The sequence below is a fragment of the Macrotis lagotis genome, chromosome 1, assembly GCF_037893015.1.
Source record: "Macrotis lagotis isolate mMagLag1 chromosome 1, bilby.v1.9.chrom.fasta, whole genome shotgun sequence".
NCBI classification, from domain to species: Eukaryota; Metazoa; Chordata; class Mammalia; order Peramelemorphia; family Peramelidae; genus Macrotis; species Macrotis lagotis.
Genome location: NC_133658.1, coordinates 921,536,238 through 921,555,322, shown reverse-complemented (window position 1 = coordinate 921,555,322; position 19,085 = coordinate 921,536,238). Strand labels below are relative to the sequence as shown.

General features: G+C 33.9%; 1 protein-coding gene across 1 annotated transcript; it reads right to left on the bottom strand.

Annotated features, from left to right (window-relative positions):
* Positions 1-17,644: 17,644 nt before the first annotated feature.
* On the bottom strand, positions 17,645-18,625 carry LOC141509383 (olfactory receptor 2AJ1-like). Its single transcript, XM_074218907.1, has one exon. It carries the CDS (start codon positions 18,623-18,625, stop codon positions 17,645-17,647), a length of 981 nt encoding a protein of 326 aa, XP_074075008.1.
* Positions 18,626-19,085: the final 460 nt, after the last annotated feature.

Sequence of the window (19,085 nt, the reverse complement as noted above, 5' to 3'; positions counted from 1 at the left end):
TCAGAACTTGTTGGTAGAAGTTTTTCTCCTTTGCTCTTCTCTGGATTTTCTGGATGTGAATTCTGCTAAAAAGACTCTTTTATATTAGTTCTCAGGGAAAGCCAGGAGACCTTTCCAAAATTCCTGACTTCTCTCTGACATCTTTTCAAGATATCCAGAAGCGTTTTTTAGGACTAATTGAAATTATGAATTTCAGTTCTAATTGGCATATATTTCATCAGTGTTTCCTATCTTCTGATTAATGTACAAGCCAATGGTGTGCAAACAAAACAAGAAAAACAACATTTCCTGAAACTAATTTCATGTTAAAGGATGGAGTACACACACAGTGCCTATGTAACAAAGTACAAAGAATATGCTAATAGAAACAATGGGTATCTGAAGGGATATTATGTGAAAAAGTAAATGTCTAATGCAGGATAGAGGCATAATACTCTGGCTTGAAGGAATCAAGGTTATCTCCCAGGCAGACCAGAGGAAAACTTGCAACTTATGCAAAGTTTGAGACAATAATAGTGTCATTCCAGGATTATTATCTCAATATTTCCTACAAATATTTGCTTTTTTTAGGATCTCATGAACATTTCATCAGAAACACTATCTTCCTTTTATCAAATGTAATACGTTTTCCTGCATGCACGCTCTGGGCTATGATTGTAACAACAGAATTGTGTTATGAGTGTGATCTAGGCAGTGTGTGACGTAGAATGCTGGATTGATCACAGACTCATCCTTTCTAAGCTAAATATTGACTTTCCATCAAAGCAGTTACCCCAATTCAAAATGAGAGCTAGAAGCATCAATGCCAAGGTATTAGAATGTCTCTCTGGTCAGGAACAGTTAGTTGCTAATTTGTGAGGAAAAGTGAGTCAACATACAGTTGTCAATAGTGGAACAGAAAAAAGACTGGGTAGTTTTAAGAGATCTGGTATACAGCATTGAATTTGTTCAACTGTGCCAGAATAATGATAAACACCAATGCTGAAAATGATGGGGACATACAGAAGTTGCCAAATTAAACTGAAAAATTCCACAAGGCTTACCAGATGGATAATTGCTCCATTTCTAAGAAGTCAAAATTTTATTCCATCAAAAGTAAAGTACAGGGGAAGCTTAGAGTGATGCAGGATTCTTGGCTCTGTAAGAAGTAAGATGAAGTTTGATTTTATAAAGACTCAAACAAATCAAAGTGATTTGATGATTCCCTGAAGACTATTTATGAGCCAAAGATTTATGATATCTTTCAGCCACACAGTGCTTATGATACCATATTGAGTAGTGCTAGGGACATGATCCTAGGCAGATGGACTGAAAATTTCCATAGTGTTCTTAAGAGACCATCATCACTCTATGTAGAAGGCACTGACAGTTTATCTGAAGTTGAAGTCAGTCAGTTCGTAGTTGGCAGCAACTTCCCCCATATATATATATATATATATATATATATATATATATATATATATATATATATATATATATATATATATATATTTAATGTCAAAATTTGGTTTCCCAGAGAAGTTAGTTGCTATTGTCCATCAATTTCATTATAACATACTTGTCCTGGTTTTGGCTAATAGACTATGATCTTAAGATTTCCCAGTCATCAATGGAGTCAAAGAAGTTGTTCCTTTGTTCCAATGCTTTTTAACATGATGTTTTCACTCAAGTTATCAGATGTCTTCATTGAGAATGGACGTGGTATTAAGGTCAGCTACTGTACTGATAGTAAATTCTTCAACATGGAAAAAGCACAAGCCAAGATCAAAGTGTAAGGGGTATTGCTGCCTGACCTTCTGTTTGTAGATTACCATACCCTCAATGCAGCCTCTGATGTTTTAAGGCATGGATTCTCCTTTGAGTGTGCTAATCTTTGTCTTATAAATATGACCAAGGGCACACAGGTGCTCCCACAGTCAACCTCCCACTATCTATATGTGGAACCATTGATTTCAGCAAAAAGGAAAAGTTATGTGTGAAATGGACAAGCTCACTTTCCTTGTCCTTGTCCTTTCCATGGAGGCTACACATTGGCATTGAGGTCGATATATGCATTGCCAGAGTTAGTTCAGTATTTGGCAGGCTCTGAAAGTATGAGGGGATTGGTGGCTAACTGAATAGCATAGTATATAGAGCACTGCCCCTGGAGTCAGGAGCACCACAGCACAAATCTAGCCTCAGACATTAATAATTGCCTTTCTTTGTGACCTTGGGCAAGTCACTTAAATTCATTGCCATAAATAAAAGAAAAGAAAAGAATGGGGGGGGGAATACATGTATTAGACAAACCACCAAATTGATAATCTACAGAGCATTTGTGCAACCTTATCACTATGTGTATCTTCCATTTTAATTGTCTGAGGAAGATCAACTGGCAGGAGATGATACCAAACACTGAGTTCTTCTCTTGAAATAAACTGTCAAACATTGCAATATTACTATAGAGAATGCAGCAATGATGGGCTGAGCATGTTGTTTCAATGCTAGTATGCTTGCCAAAAAAGGCTATTTCATGGAGAACTCACATAGGGCAAGCATTCACAAGGTGGTCAGAAGCAATAATTCTGCCACAACATGCAAATCTTTCTTAAGACCTTTAGAATTGATTCTACAGAATGGAAGACACTGGCAGAAGACCTTCCAGTATAGCATGCCCTCATCAATGAGGGCACTCTAAGAGGAAGGCAGAATAGAAACAACTCAATGTGAATACAACAACACATAAGTTTAGAGGTCCCAAACCAATGGATCACATGGACTATTTTTTCCCAAAATGTGATAGAGCATTATGAGATTATATTATTTTCATTCATTATAGTTGGACACCCTGTAATTTATCTCAAACATGGTAAGGTCATTTTGTTCTTCTTTGATAAAGGACAAGATTCAACAAACCATCTAACCAGCTTTACTCTTCAGTCAATTTTCCCTGGTGTCTGCGTTTGTGTAATACCATTTGTGATTTTTGCTGGCAAAGATGGTGACATGTTGTACCATTTTCTTTTACATCTTATTTTACTGATGGGAAAACTGTGGTAAATAGGCTCAAGTGATTTGTTCAGAGTCAAAAAGATAGTAAGTGAACAAGAACCCATATGATCTTTGATAAATAATTCTTCCTGACTACAGTCCCAGTACTCTATCCATTGTGCCATCCAGCTGCCCAGTTGAAGCTTAGAATCATTTTCTTCAATGTTTCCTACTCTTAAGATATAAGAATTTTTAGTTGAAAAATAATAAAATCATTTACAAAATTGGAAAGAATTAGACCATTGATTAAATTTCTATTAAAATTTTCATTTTTTCAAACATAGACTTTTAAATATTTATAAATTCATTTATATCTATATTCTCACCAACATATGTATGCATCCAGAATGACCTTTTGAACTATTTGAGTTATGTGGAAATAATGGGTGCTTTAGATATATTTACTGGCAACAAGGGCTTTCTTTTACAGTGACAAAGCTCTTGGAAATTTTTAACAGAGTCTGAAAGAGAATATTTTCACCATTTTGCCAGAAAATGCAGACATCAGGAAAGATGCTTTAACAGTATAGAATAAAAATATCCAATTGTGCCAATTGCTGTAGATAATAGTGTTCTTAATTAAAAATAATTAATGTATTTTCATCCATATGAACATGTATATTTTTAAGTTACAAAATTTCCTCCTACCCTCCCTTCCCACCCATTCCACTCAGTCCCAGCACTTTAGCAATATATATATATACATTTTTTGGGGGAGGGGAGGCTTCATTTTTAGGGATTTGGTTTTTATTTTTGCAAAGTTAAATGACTTTCCCAAGGTCAAAGACCTAGGTAAGTGTCTGAGGCCAGATGTGTACTCAAGTCTTTCTCACTATAGTGTCCTGTAGCTATCCACTGAGGCACCTGGCTGCACTTTACATACATATTTTTGATAGACATGTCATGTATTAAATATTTTCGGTATAAGAAATTAGGGCTAAGGGAATGAGATACATAAGATATAATTATTAAAATGTGTTCATCAGATTCTGAATTGTTTTTTTTTCTTTTTTTTGTATTTGTTTTTGACTTTATTCCTCTGGAAGGGTATATTATTTTCCATAACTGGTCCAATATGGTTATCCTAGCCCTCTGAACTGCTGAGAGGAGCTGCTTCCAATAATGTTGGTCATCTCGCAATGCTGTTGTTAATTTGTACGTTGTTTTCTTGGTTCTGCTCCCTTCATCCAGCATCAAATCCTGTAGATCAGTCCATTCTTCTCCAGAGTCCAACCATTTATGATTTCTTATAGAACCATAATATTTCATAGTATTGACTATAAATTGTTTAGCCATTACCAAATTCATGGGTAATCCCACGATTTACAATTTTTTACCATGACAGAAAGAGCTGCTACTAATATTTTGGAACACTATGGCTTTTCCCATTCTTTATAATTTCTTCTGCATATATATCTAGAATTAGAATTGCTGGGTATCGAGGTATGAACAGTATAATTGTTCTTACAGAAGAATTCCATATAGATCTCCAGAAAAGTTGGATCCTACACAGCTCCATCAGTAAGGCATTAATGTCCCACTCCTTGGACAATCTTTAAAACATTGATTATTTTTCCAATTTGTTATTTTAAATTGCATTTCTCTAATCAATAATAGTTTGGATCATTTATTCATGTGATTATAAAAAGCTTTAATTTCTTCATTTGAATACTGTCTGTTCATATCCAGTGATCATTTATCAACTGGGGAATAACATGTGATCTTATAATTTTGATGCAATTCATATATTTTTTAGAACGAGACAGTTATCTGAACTCCTAGTGGTCCAGATTTACCACACTATTTTCCATTTTTTCCCATCAAGTTTTGTCAAATAGTGAGTTCTTTCCCCACAAGCTGAAGTTTTGGGGCTAGTCAAATAGTACATTGCTGTAGTCATTTCCTGCAGTTTCTTTTGAACCTATCCTAATTCAGTGATTCATTACTCTATTTTTAACCAGTACCAGGTAGTTTTGATGGCTGCTGCTTTATTGTATAGTGTAAAATCAGGTAAAGTTAGGCCACCTAACTTTACATTTTTTCCCATAAGTTCTCTTGCTATTTTTGCCCTTTTGGTCCTCCAGAAGAAGTTTGTTAATTTCTTTTCTAGCTTGGTGGGAGGGTCAAGCTGTCATTTTTATCATATTAGCTTGACTCAGCCATGAGCAATTGACATTTTTCCCAATTATTTAGATCTGACTTTATTTGAGTTAGATATGCTTTATATTGTGTTCAAACAATTTCTGGGTTTGTCTTCGGAGGAAAATTCCAAGTATTCAATGTTGTCTATAGCTATTTTAAATGGAATTTCACTTTCTATCTCTTGTTCTTAGGATGTGTTTTACATATATAGAAATTCTGATGATGTATGTAGATTTCTTTTAGAAGTAGCTACTTTGCTGAATTGTTGAATTCTTTCAAGGAGATGTTTTAGATAATTTTCTCAGGCTTTCTAAGTACAACATCATATCATTTGCAACTAGTGAAAGTTTTCTTTCCACATTGCCAGTTCTGATTGCTTCAATTCTTTTACCTTTTTTTTTTAATTGCAACAGCTAGTTTCTCTAACACTATTTTGGAAAAGTAATGATGATAATGGCATCCTCATTTCATCCTGATTTTATTGGTAATGCTCCTAGTTTATTTACATTATATATATATATATATATATATATATATATATATATATAATTTTCAATAGTTTTAGATGGATATTATTTATTTTTTAAGTAAAATTCCATTTATTCTTTAATTTTCAAGTGTTTTAATATGAATGTATGTTGTATTTTAGAGAGGCTTTTTCAGCAACTGTTGAGATAATCATATGATTCCTAGTGGTGATATTAATGCTTTGAAATACTAAGCCCTAAAGAGCTTCTAACATTCTGGGGAAAAGATGAGTCTACAATGAAATAGAGAACTACCAAAATTTCCTGAGAAAAATATATACTAGTTGTTGGAAATAATGTCTGAGGCTACTTTTACAATTGAGAAAACACCAAAGGAGAATCTAAATTTGGATAGAGGCTATCTCAGTGAATATAAAAAGAATGAATCAAAAGCTGGGACAAGACTTGACAAACGATTAAATATGATAGGTGAAAGCAAGCAAGGTTTCATAGATGACCGTGAGGATGATGATACAGAAGGTTTTATTTGAAACAGGAATAGGGAAGTTGAGGATAAATTTAGTATGAGAAGAAAAATGTCATTAGTAACATCATGGACATATTTAATTTGCAAAAACTGGGACAAATGTTTGAAATGTGCAATAGGCATTTGTTTCAGGTGGAGTTTTGGTTTGGAATTCTGGTAGCTATATTCAATTGCACATAGTGTCTATCAAAGTTTACGCAAATACATTTATACATATATATATATTTATATTTATATGTATATGTATTTTGGACTTTTGTACTGCTTGCATAAAAACTTCATTCATATAGTAATGTCCAGGAATCTTTAAATTGATTAATAGTTTAGACTGTTTCTGTATTTGAAGAAACTAAAAATAACTCCGTGTCAGAATGACAGTAAGCCCTAAATAAATGTTGGTTGATTGCCTCTATGACTAAGAAAAAGATCTGATTCAAATTTATAAGAACAAGAGATATTTTCTAACTGATGAATAATGAAAGATCATAACTAGGAAGAGAAGGGGGGAAAAAGGATTTCTGAAGCTAAAATCTGATTTCCCACCTTAATTGGTATTATTGATATTTAGGTTATTTAGGATATTTAGATGATATTGAGTTAGTTTGATGTCTTTATTGGAGATTAACTTTCTTATTTCACAGGACTATATCCAGTCTCATTAAGTCAATGTGGTCACAAAATGTTGCGCTTCCCAGAGTAGTGTAAGCAGTTGCCTAAAATGGGATTTTTCAGTGAATGCTGATAAAATTTCTATATTCTTCATTGCCTTGAAATTGGAAAAGTAATTTTGCAAGTCAGCATGACTATGCAAAATCATTGTGAATGGAGTTGTGGACTGATCTGAACTCTCTGGGGAGGACTTTGGATTATGTCCAAAGGGTAATAATACTGTGTATACTGTAATCAAATGAGGAATGGTAAAACAAATTATGCTTTATGAATGTTATGGAGTTCTTTTGTTCTATAAGAATTTATGAGCATCTGACCTCAGACTTGAATTGACTGATACTGAGAGGAAGTATGCAGAATCAGAAATACATAGTTTAAAGCAATGATATTTGTTGATAGGTTTGCACTTCTGAGTATAACAATAATGAAAGAAAATTCTAAAGGACTGAAGAATAAAAATGCCGTCCATATCCAGAAAAGGATGTTTGTTATTTTCCATTTTTAATATTCATTTTATGTGCTCTACCTTTCTCTCTTTAAGTTTTTTTTCTTTGTGTTTTGAATCATCTTTTACAGCATGATTAATTGGGAACTACGTTTGACATAGTTATACATATAAATCCAGTATTTTTTTTTTTTGTTTTTAAGGGTATAGTGGAGGGAAGAGAGGGAGGGAGAAGAATGTACAACCTGTAAGTGTAAAACAATAATTAATAAAACCTTTCTTTGCAGGTAGGTGGAAAAAAAATTTTTTTAAAAAAAGAAATATAAATATGAATTGGGTTTCTAGCGTATTGCTTGATTATTTTTGTTAGGTTTGTTGAAAATACAATTCATCAATTCCATAAATTGATTTTGATTTGGATAAAGGGAAGAAAACTGTCACTATAGAGAAATTTTGGCATTGGAAGAAAGACCTTAACTGTCCCTTGCTCTTTGTCCAACCATGTAAATGTTCTCAACTAGAATCTCCAATGGCCACCAATCTTAGGGGCAGTACCAGACTGTCATATTGGTTCTCCAACATCTGGCCTGGGTTACTTAAAATAACTCCTTTCATCTGTTTCATCTTGAAAGTTTTTCTTTCTTAATTTAAGGAATTTGGGGGTAGACACAATGAAATAAGATAACATAAATAATAATTATTATTATAATAACATCATCAGTAATAACAACTTTTATTTATGTAAAAGCCTGTATAAAGTGCCTGGTCTGAAGACAGGAAAATTTCTCCTTTGTTCAAATCAAGCCTCTCTAGTAAGAGGGAGGAGATAGGCCTGTGGGGCCAGTCATAGTTAGAATACCTGGTTTTAGGCAAATACCCAGGAAGGATAGTACAGGTTAAGGTAGGGGTTTCATTAATTAGGACTCCATTGAGATTATAATTGGAATTTAGTGAATTGTATTCACTGGAAGTTCTAACTAGGCGAAGTTTTAACTAGGTAAAACTTCAATTTAAAATCACGGAGTTTTAATTAATTTTCTCTTATGTCAGATACCAAGATCGTCAACAATAGGAAATGCTACTGGGTAAATGTCATGTTCTTGAAGCCAAGGAAGCCAAGGGGCTAAATATCTTAAGTGATAGGGCTGTGCAGCCAAAGGGGCAGCTTCGCAGTATGGCTGAGGTTGGACCCCTTTGACTTGATTTTCCCCAAATAGCATTTGGATAATGTCTCACCTGGAAGAATAAATCTGGCCTAAAACATTTGTCTTACCCAAGTGACCTGCCTGGACACTGACATTCAATACTTTTATCTATGAATGAATTTTTTTTAATGTCCTGGATCTTTATAGTTAGTTACTAAACAAACCAGAAAAGAAGTTTTAGGTGAGGTAGATCTAATAGCCAAAGAAAGGTTAAGTATGTTAGGTATCTGGCTCTGACACTAGCTATCAGCTACATGCTCAGATAGGAATTAAGTTTCCTTAGTTTTTGTGTTAGAAGGGGATGATTAGGAAAGAAGAAGAGGAAATTCTTAGGATAATTAGCGTTTCAAGTTCCAGTTTAAGTGCAGGAGTGTGAGTTAGCTAAGTACACCAGGAAAAGGAAAATATGGGAATATTTGGGAAAGAAAATCATTTTGGTTAGGGATGTTTGACTCATTGTAATGAAAGAAAAGGTTACAAATGTTTTATTTTATTTTTTAATAAATTCTATGCATTTTTATTTTTTTGCTTCATATTCTTTTTTGTTTTATTTTTATTTTTAAAGATTTTATTTGAGTTTTACAATTTTTCTCTCAATCTTACTTCCCCCCCATGCCCCCCATGCTGTCAGTCTTTGTTTTGTTTCCATGTTGTACATTGCTCCAAACTGAGTGTGATTTGAGAGAAATCACATCCTTAAGGAAGAAACAAAAAGTATAAGAGATAAAAAGATCAGACAATGAGATATCAGGTTTTTTTTCTAAATTAAAGGGAATAGTCCTTGAAATTTTTTCAAACTTCATGGCTCTTTATCTGGATACAGATGGTATTCTGATCTAACTGATTCTGATCTAACTTACCTCCATTGCAGACAGCCCAAAATTGTCCCTGCTTGTTGCACTGATGGAACAAGCAAGTCCATCAAGGTTGAACATCACCACCATGTTGCTGATAGGGTGTACTGTATTTTTCTGGTTCTGCTCATATCACTCAGCACCAGTTCATGCAAATCCTTCCAGGCCTCCCTGAATTCCCATCCCTCCTGTTTTCTAATAGAATAATAGTGTTCCATGACCTACATATACTACATTTTGCTAAGCCATTCCCCAATTGAAGGAAATTTATTTGATTTCCAATTGTTTGCCACCACAAATAAGACCACTATAAATATTTTTTTGTATAAGTGATATTTTTACCCTTTTTCATCATCTCTTCAGTGCATACACCCAGTAGTGGTATTGATGGATCAAAGGGTATGCTCATTTTTGTTGCCCTTTGGGCATAGTTCCAAATTTCTCTCCAGAAGGGTTGGATGAGTTCACAGCTCCACCAATAGTGTAATAGTGTCCCAGATTTCCTACAAACCTTCCAAAAATGATCATTATCCTCCCTGGTCATATTGGCCAGTCTGAGAGGTGTGTGGTTGTACCTCAGAGAAGGTTTGATTTGCATTTCTCTAATAATTAATGATTTAGAGCATTTTTTCATATGACTATGGATTGCTTTGATCTCCTCATCTGTAAATTGCCTTTCCATATCCTTTGACCATTTGTCAATTGGGTAATGGTTTTTTGTTTTTAAAAATATGACTCAGTTCTCTGTATATTTTGGAAATGAGTCCATTGTCAGAATCATTAGTTGTAAAGATTGTTTCCCAATTGACTACATTTCTTTTGATCTTGGTTACAGTGGTTTTATCTGTACAAAACCTTTGTAATTTAATGTAATCAAAATCATCTAGTTTGTTTTTGGCAATATTCTCCATGTCTTCCTTAGTCATAAACTTCTTCCCTTTCCATAGATCTGACCGGTAGACTAGTCCCTGATCTTCTTATTTGCTTATAGTATTGTTTTTCATGTCTAAATCCTGTAATCATTTGGAACTTTATCTTGGTATAGTTTGTGAGGTGTTGGTCTAATCTAAGTTTCTTCCATATTATCTTCAAATTTTCCCAGCAGTTCTTAATCAAAGAGAGAGTTTTTATCCCAATAGCTGGATTCTTTGGGTTTATCAAGAAGCAGATTACTATAATTGTTTCCTGCTTTTGAACCTAGTCTATTCCACTGGTCCACCACTCTATTTCTTGGCCAATACCAAACAGTTTTGATGACTGATTCATTAATGTAATTTTAGATCAGGTAGGGCTAAGCCCCCTCTTTTGTACTTTTTTTCATTAAATTCCTCGAAATTTTGGACTTTTTCTTTGTCCATATCAATTTACTTAAAATTTTTTCTAATCCATTTAAGTAATTTTTTGGAAAGTTGATTGCCAAGGCACTAAACAGGTAGTTTAGTTTTGGTAGAATTGTCAATTTTATTATATTAGCTCTACCTACCCATGAGCAGTTGATATTTGCCCAGTTATTTAAATCTGATTTAATTTGTGTGAGGTGAGTTTTATAAGTGTTTTCAAAAAGTTTCTGAGTTTGACTTGGGAAATAGACTCCAAGTTATTTTATATTGTCTGAGGTTACCTTGAATTGGATTTCTCTTTCTAGCTCTTCCTGCTGTATCTTGCTAGACATATATAGAAAAGTTGAGGATTTATGAGGGTTTGTTTTATAACCTGCAACTCTGCTAAAATTGCTAATTGTTTCCAGTAGTTTTTTGGATAATTTCTTGGGATTTTCTAGGTAGACCATCATGTCATCTGCGAATAGTGAGAGTTTTGTCTCTTCCTTCCCAATTCTAATTCCTTCAATTTCTTTTTCTTCTCTCATTGCTGAAGCTAACATTTTTAATATGATCTTGAATACTAGTGTTGATACTGGGCACCCTTGTTTCACCCCTGATCTTATTGGGAATGCCTCTAGCCTATGACCATTGCATATAATGCTTGTTGCTTGTTTCAGATAGATACTGCTAATTATTCCAAGGAACAGTAGATTTATTCCTATACTCTATAGTGCTTTTAGTAGGAATTGGTGCTGTTTTTTATCAAAAGCTTTTTCAGCATCTATTGATATGATCATATAATTTCTGATAGGTTTTTTTGTTGATATAATTGAGTATACTAACAGTTTTTCTAATATTGAAACAACCCTGCATTCCTGGGATAAATCCTACTTGATCATTATGTATTATCCCAGTGATAACTTGTTGTAATCATTTTGGTAAGATTTTATTTAAGATTTTTGCATCTATATTCATTAGGGAGACAGGTCTATAATTTTCTTTTTCTGTTTTAACACTTCCTGGTTTAGGTATCAGCACCATATTGGTTTCATAGAAAGAGTTAGGCACAATTCCATCTTTCTCTATGTTTCCGAAGAGTTGATATAGAATTGGAACCAATTGTTACTTAAATGTTTAGTAGAATTCACTTGTGAATCCATCAGGCCCTGGAGATTTTTTTCTTAGGGAGTTCAATGACGGATTGTTGAATTTCTTTCTGAAAAAATTGTAAAAATTGTTTTATTTTAAACCAGCTGTTGGGTGGTCTTAGAACAAAGATGACTGTTAAATGTATATGTTACAAGCTTGAGCCATTGTCATAATTCTCATTGGGAGTTTGCTCATGTAGTAAAATACTAGTGGAAGTTTAATGTATTAAAAGTGAAGTATGTGGGTCAATATGTCATTAAGACAAAATATAATCATAATAAGCTCCAGAATCTCACTGTTTTGTGATAGAAATGTGTGTTTTGATTTGAATAAGATGTCAAACAGTTTCTCTTCCAGAAGACAAGGTCTCAATTAGTCACCTAAATTGGAGAGGACATTTTGGAACAAATTGATGAGATGCTGAAGGATATTGGATTCTTCCAAGGGAGAAGAGAATAGGAGAAAAGAGGAGACAATGGAGCAGTTCATTTCCACCATCTTTTACCTATCTGTACATTGTAACTTCCCCTTGACTCTGTAAGTATGACATCCCTACTTATGAACTTCTCCTTATGGAAAGGAGGAGGGGAGGCAGGGTGAAAATGTTCTCCAGTGAGAGAGAAAGAGGGAGATTATCGGGTGGCATTATATCTACATGACTCTCTATATCCTATCGAGGGACTGAATCCAATCTCTGATTTAGGCAACAGGGTGTTAGTAAAGGTGGAGGAGAGTCTGGCTGGCAGAAGTCAATGCCCATTCTTTTGCTGTGGTTAACTGTTGGACTTTCAATAGTTCATAGCAGTCTGAGAATTGACCTTGAGTAACAGTACCCTTGAATCTGGCATAAATTCTCATTCCCTGGTCAGAGATTCATGGTGGCACAGAATTCTGATTCAGAGGAGAGAGATATCAGTGGCATGTGACTGAGTCAGATCAGGGTGAATATTGTTTATAACTGACTTTCAAGGATATTTGCCTGGGGAGTAGCAAATGTATGGACATGTCCAGAAGCAGAGTTCATATATTCAGAATTGTAGAACTTAAGAGATAGGTGGCTTCAGACTCATGTGAGATTAGTGATGTTACCTGAATCCCTTGTAAAGATGCACAAACTGGGACATTTGTTCAGGGAAGCTGTAATTATGAGTTACAATGTACTTGAAAGGAAAGTGCTGAAATGGCCACTTTCAAGAAAAAAATAATTTAAGGAACATTACTAGGTATATTGGCTATTTATGGGTTGGTTCAATGGCATAAAATATGGAATTTATTTTGATTGATTTTGGAGCCAAGAAGATGCTTCTAAAGACAGTGGTATAAAAACTTGCAGTAGAAAGAGGTACAGAAAATTGGGAAATGTACTAGTGTCATGATGATTCTATGGCCTATTTAAGAGGGCCACTTGGAAGTAAAGAGGAACATTATTATCCATTTGTTGGAAAGTATATTCCTGGACCAACTAGCACTAGAGGTAAATTATTGGATTTGTAGGACTACTGCCTGCAACCAGATGTTGAAAGAGTTGGTCAGAGACTTGTTATCTTTACTGAAGGGACTACTACCTGGGCACAGGTTGGGAGTTGGGGCTATGGAGCCCCAGTTTATATCCTGAATAGACTAATAAGACTCCAAACTGTAGTGGAAAAATAACCCATCACACAGTTAAGGCCTCGGACTTACTGACTGATCAAGCTTTGCTAACAAAAGAGAGGATTATTCAACATAGATTGGTATTAGACTATCTTTTGGCTGAAGAAGGAAGAGTCTGTGGTAAACTGAAATCATCAAATTGTTGGCTAAACAAAGATGACATTGGGAAGGTCTTAAAGGAAAAAAAAAACGGGATATCAGAAATTTGACACATGTTCCCGTCCAAACCCAAACAAGCCCGTTTAGTACCTCTTTGGATGAATGGGTTTACTGCTTCATGGTGCAACCAGTTACTGGGTATCTTAATATTGGCCCTTAGTCGGATAATCCTATAAGTCTTGTGTGTCTCCCCTGTGTGATTCAGTTAATAACTCAAGCAGTACAAAATTCTATTAGCAAATTAGGTATGGTGAATGGCTCTAATAATGTAGAGGTAAAAATATTGATAGAAAAATTCAGTAGTGCAATCAAAGATGAGGATTATGAATTAATTTGATATAGATATCTCTGGTGAAGTGGGAAGACCAAGTTGTTATTCAAAAGAAAAGGGGGGAGTTGTGAGGAATGTAGGGTGTTCATCTTCATAGCGTGTGGAGAGGATCTCTTAGGGAATCCATTACAAAGTGGGAATGGGCCCAGTAAATCACAAAACTTGGAGAGTTCTCCTAATCCCATTCCAAACATGACAAACTAGATTAGAATAATGGAGTCTTGACCTTCTCCTTTGCACATGCTCAAAGAGATCTATCTGTTCTTGCTCATTAGTATAATGAGCAGGGTAGGGAAACACAAGGACCAATGTATCAATTAGATTTGTGACCCTAGCCTATGGTGGGCATGGGGGGCAGAAACAAAATTTTTCAAAGTGCATAAAAGACCTTGCATGTTGGGATTTCCCCAGCCCTCTCTCCCACCATGAGAGACATGTGCCATTTTTTGAGATATTTTAATTAAAGACCATTGTAATCACTCTGGCTTAAGTATTCTTGAGCCATTTATTACAAGTGGATCGAACAGCAAATGACGGATGTAACTAATGATTTCATACTAGATAATGACAATACCAAGACAACATACCAAAACGTAAGGAATACAGTCATGGCAGTTATTAGGGGACATATTATGTCCATAAATGCTTATGCGAATACAATAGAGAAAGAAGAAATCAACGAAATAAGCATGCAACTAAAAATACTTGAGAAAAACAAATCAAATGCCCAACATTAAATACTAAATTAAAAATTCTAAAAATTAAAGGAAAACTAATAAAATTGGAAGCAAGACCATTATTGAACTGATTAATAAAAGTCATAGCTGGCTTTATTAAAAAGCAATACAAATTATAAACCTTTGTTTAATTTGATGTTAAAAAAAGAATGAAAAAAATAAACTAGTATCATAAATGAAAAAAAGTGAACTCACAACCAATAGGGAGGTACTTGAAATAATACTTCATGATTATTTTGCCCAACTGTATGGCACTAAATTTGATAAACTAAGTGAAATGGATGAATATTTACAAAAAAGTTGTCCAGGTTAAAGGATTAGGAAAGTAAACACCTAATTAACCATATCTCTGAAACAGAAATTCAATAAGTAATCATTGAACTCCCTAAGAAAAAATCTCAAGAGCCAAATGGATTCATAAATGAATTCTATCAAGCATTTAAGGAACAATTGGTTCCAATTTTATATAAATACTTTGGAAAATAGGTGGAAGCACCACTCTGCCTAACTCCTTCTATGATACTATTATGATGCTGGTACCTGAACCAGGAAGAGTCAAAACAGAAAGAAAATTATACAACAATTTCCCTAATGAATATAGATGCAAAATTCTTGACGTTTTCCCCAAGATAATACACTATGACTATGCAGGATTTACCTCAGGAATACAGGGTTGGTTCAATATTAACAAAACTGTTAGTATAATTGACTTTATCAATAACCAAACCTAACAGAAGCCATATGATTATGGCAATAAATGCTGAAAATCCTTTGATATAATACAGCATCCATTTCTACTAAAACTACTAGAAAGCATAGGAATAAATGCATTGTTCCTTAGAATAATAAGCAGTAACATTCTGAAACCATCAATGTGAATAATATCCAGTGGGGATAAGTAAAGGCATTCCCACTAAGATCAGGGCTGAATTAAGTATGTCCATTATCACCACCATTTGTCAAAATTTTATTACAAATGTTAGCTTCAGCAACAAGAAATGAAAAATAAATTGGAGGATTTAGAATTGGGAAGGAAGAAACAAAACTCTCTTTGCAAATGAAAGTATTGTATATGTAGAGAATTCTTAAAAAAAGTTCTCTAAAAGTAACCTAGAAAACCAATTTCACAAAGTTGCAGGATATAAAATGAACCCTCATAAATCCTCAGCATTTCTATATAGGACTAGTAAGATGCAACACAAAGAACGATTAAGAGAAATCCCATTTAAAGTAATTTCAGACAATATAAAATACTTGGGAGTCTAACTGACAAGGCAAACTCAAACTTTATGAAAATAACTATAAAACACTGTTCCCCCAAATAACATCAGAATGTAAATAACAGACAAAAAATCAACTGCTCATTGATAGGTTGAGCTAATATAATAAAAATGATGACTCTACCTAAATTAAAATACTTATTTAATGCCTTACCAATCAAACTTCCAAAAATTACTTTTCATGAGCATAAAAAAGAAACTATATTCATATGGAGAAACAAAAAGTCAAGAATATCTGGGGATTTAGTGACAAATGTTCAAAAGAAGGTGCCTTAGCCCTACCAGATCTAAAATTATATTATCAAACATCTGTCATCAAAGCTTTCTGGTATTGGCTAAGAAATAGAGTGGTGGATCAGTGGAACAGATTAGGTGTAAAAGAGAAAGCAGCAAACGATTACAAGAATCTGCTGTTTAATAAACCCAAAGAGCCCAGGTTCTGGGGTAAAAAACTCTTTCTTTTCAATTAAAAACTTTTGGGAAACTGGCAGAAACTTGAATTGGACCAAATAACATACCCTATACCAACATAAGATCAAAATAGGTTCAGGATTTAGACGTAAAAGACAAAATTATAAGCAAACTAGGAGATTAAAGATTAGTTTATCTATCATAGCTATGGAAAGGGAAGCAGTTTATGATCAAGGAATAGATGGAAAACAATATTACAACCAAATTAGATAATTTTCATTATATTAAATTAAAAAGTTTTGCACAAAACAAAATCACTGTAACAAGAACATAAGTAATGTAGTCACTTGGGAAACAATTTGTACAAATATAATTTTTTTTCATCGGACTCATTTCTAACATATATCTGGAAGAGAAACAAATTTATTAAAGAAAAAACAAGCTATTCCGCAATTGCCAAATGGTCAGAGGATATGCAAAGAGATTTTTCAGATGAGAAAATCAAGTTGGAGAGGATGAATGATAGTTGATAACATGAACATTACCACATGCAGGAATATATGAACTTATATATATATATATATATACATATATATATATATATATGTATATATATATATATGTTTGTTCATTTGTATTATATACAAAATATTTTAGTATGTTGAATAAATTATAAATTATTTATGACAGTATACATTTTAAAATGCTAGACTGAAAAATTATGGATGGATTACATTCTATATATGTAGAGAAATGAATTGATATATTAACCAATAATCCAAAATATTAGCTAATATAATTCAAGGGTTCAAGGGAAAACGCAGTATCACAACCAGATGATCACAAGTGATCTTTCTATATGTTAAGGATGAAATTATTTTCTGTTGTCAATGGAGAAGAAAAGTAAGTTTCTGTGTGAATTTGTCTAGGGTTGTTTGTGTGTGTGTGTGTGTGTGTGTGTGTGTGTGTGTGTGTGTGTGTGTAGGTGTAAAAATAATTTCGTCTTCATAGGAGATTGCTGTCTAATACAGGAAAAAAATGAAACAGCATAATTCTTGATATAAAGTTTACCAAAATTCATGAAATAAATTCAATAAATGAAGAGATTTTTCTTTCACAGGTAGTTAATTTGGTTTAGTTCATTTTGTTACAAATTTAAAGGTAATAAGAAACAAAATTTTTGGTGTCAACCCCAGAAATTCATGAATGCTACTTGGAATATTTTCCACATGTTTCTAAGAGGTCATCCAGGGGGCATTCGATCTAATTTTTTTTTTAAATGTTTATTTCTGTAACTAAGTGCTTTTCCTAAAATTTTCTTCAGGGCACTTAATACATCTTTATTTCTGAGACTGTAGATGATAGGATTGAGCATGGGAGCAATAATGGTATATGAGATGGCTAAAATCTTGTCTTGACCAGGAGTATGAGAGGCCTTGGGTCTTATGTATATAAAGAGAGCAGAAGCAAAATACATGACAACTACAACCAGGTGAGAGGAACAAGTAGAGAAGGCTTTTTTCTGGGCCTCTCTAGATTTCATATGAAGCACAACAAGAAGAATCTGACCATAAGAGGCAAGAATGATGAGGGGGGGGATTAGGAGGAACAAAACAGCACCCGTTATGACTCCTCCTTCAGATTTTGAAGTACCAATACAAGAGAGTTTCACCAAGGCTGGGACTTCACAGAAAAAGTGGTCAATAACCTTTGTTCCACAAAATGGGAGATGCATTACATTAATTGTCTGAATTGTAGAGTTGATTATTCCCCCAAGCCAGGAACAAGCAGCCAGAATGACACTAATTTGATGGCTCATGAGGATGGGGTAACGCAGTGGATGGCAGATGGCTACATAGCGGTCATAAGACATGGCTATGAGAATAAGACATTCTGTTCCCACGAAGGAGGAATGCAGGAAAACTTGGAAACCACAGCCTACAAATGTGATAGATTTTCTGCCAGTTATGTAGTTATTGGCCATCTTAGGAACAATATTTGAAGAGTTGAAGACATCGGTAAAGGATAGATGTTTAAGAAGGACATACATTGGAGTATGGAGCCGGACGTCAAGGTGGATAAGAAGAATCAAGACTGTGTTTCCCATAATTGTCATCATGAAAATGATGAGAATAAGTGTTAAGAATAACAATCCATAGTGGTTTGGGTCCACTAATCCTGATAAGATGAAATCTCTGCCAGACGTCTGATTCTTTTCCTCCATCATCATCATTATTTCCCTTGCCTAGCTATAGTCCTAAAGACAAGTTTCAAAAGGGAAGGAGATTAGATAAAAAGAAAATGCAGGAGAGAGTCTGAGTATATAAAGGGACAATTTTCTAAAAAAATTATTTTACTGATTTAAGTCAATAAATTGCAATTCAAAACAATCAATTAAATGAATTCCTTGAATTAACAGTTCTTGGGATGATAAATTGACTGACAGATGTACTGGAAAAAAATTCAAAGTGGCTCATATGGGTATTCTTCAAAGCAATGAAGAGAGCAAACTAATGAAATCTTGACACACTGTAAAATATAAAAACATATCAGATTCAATAGTAAAAATTCCCTGAGACAAATGAGGATTATTTTATTCATATCTTCATCATCATAACCCTCACAATTACCAACATAATTATTATTTAAAATTATTTCTATTTTTAATTTACAGAATTAAAATA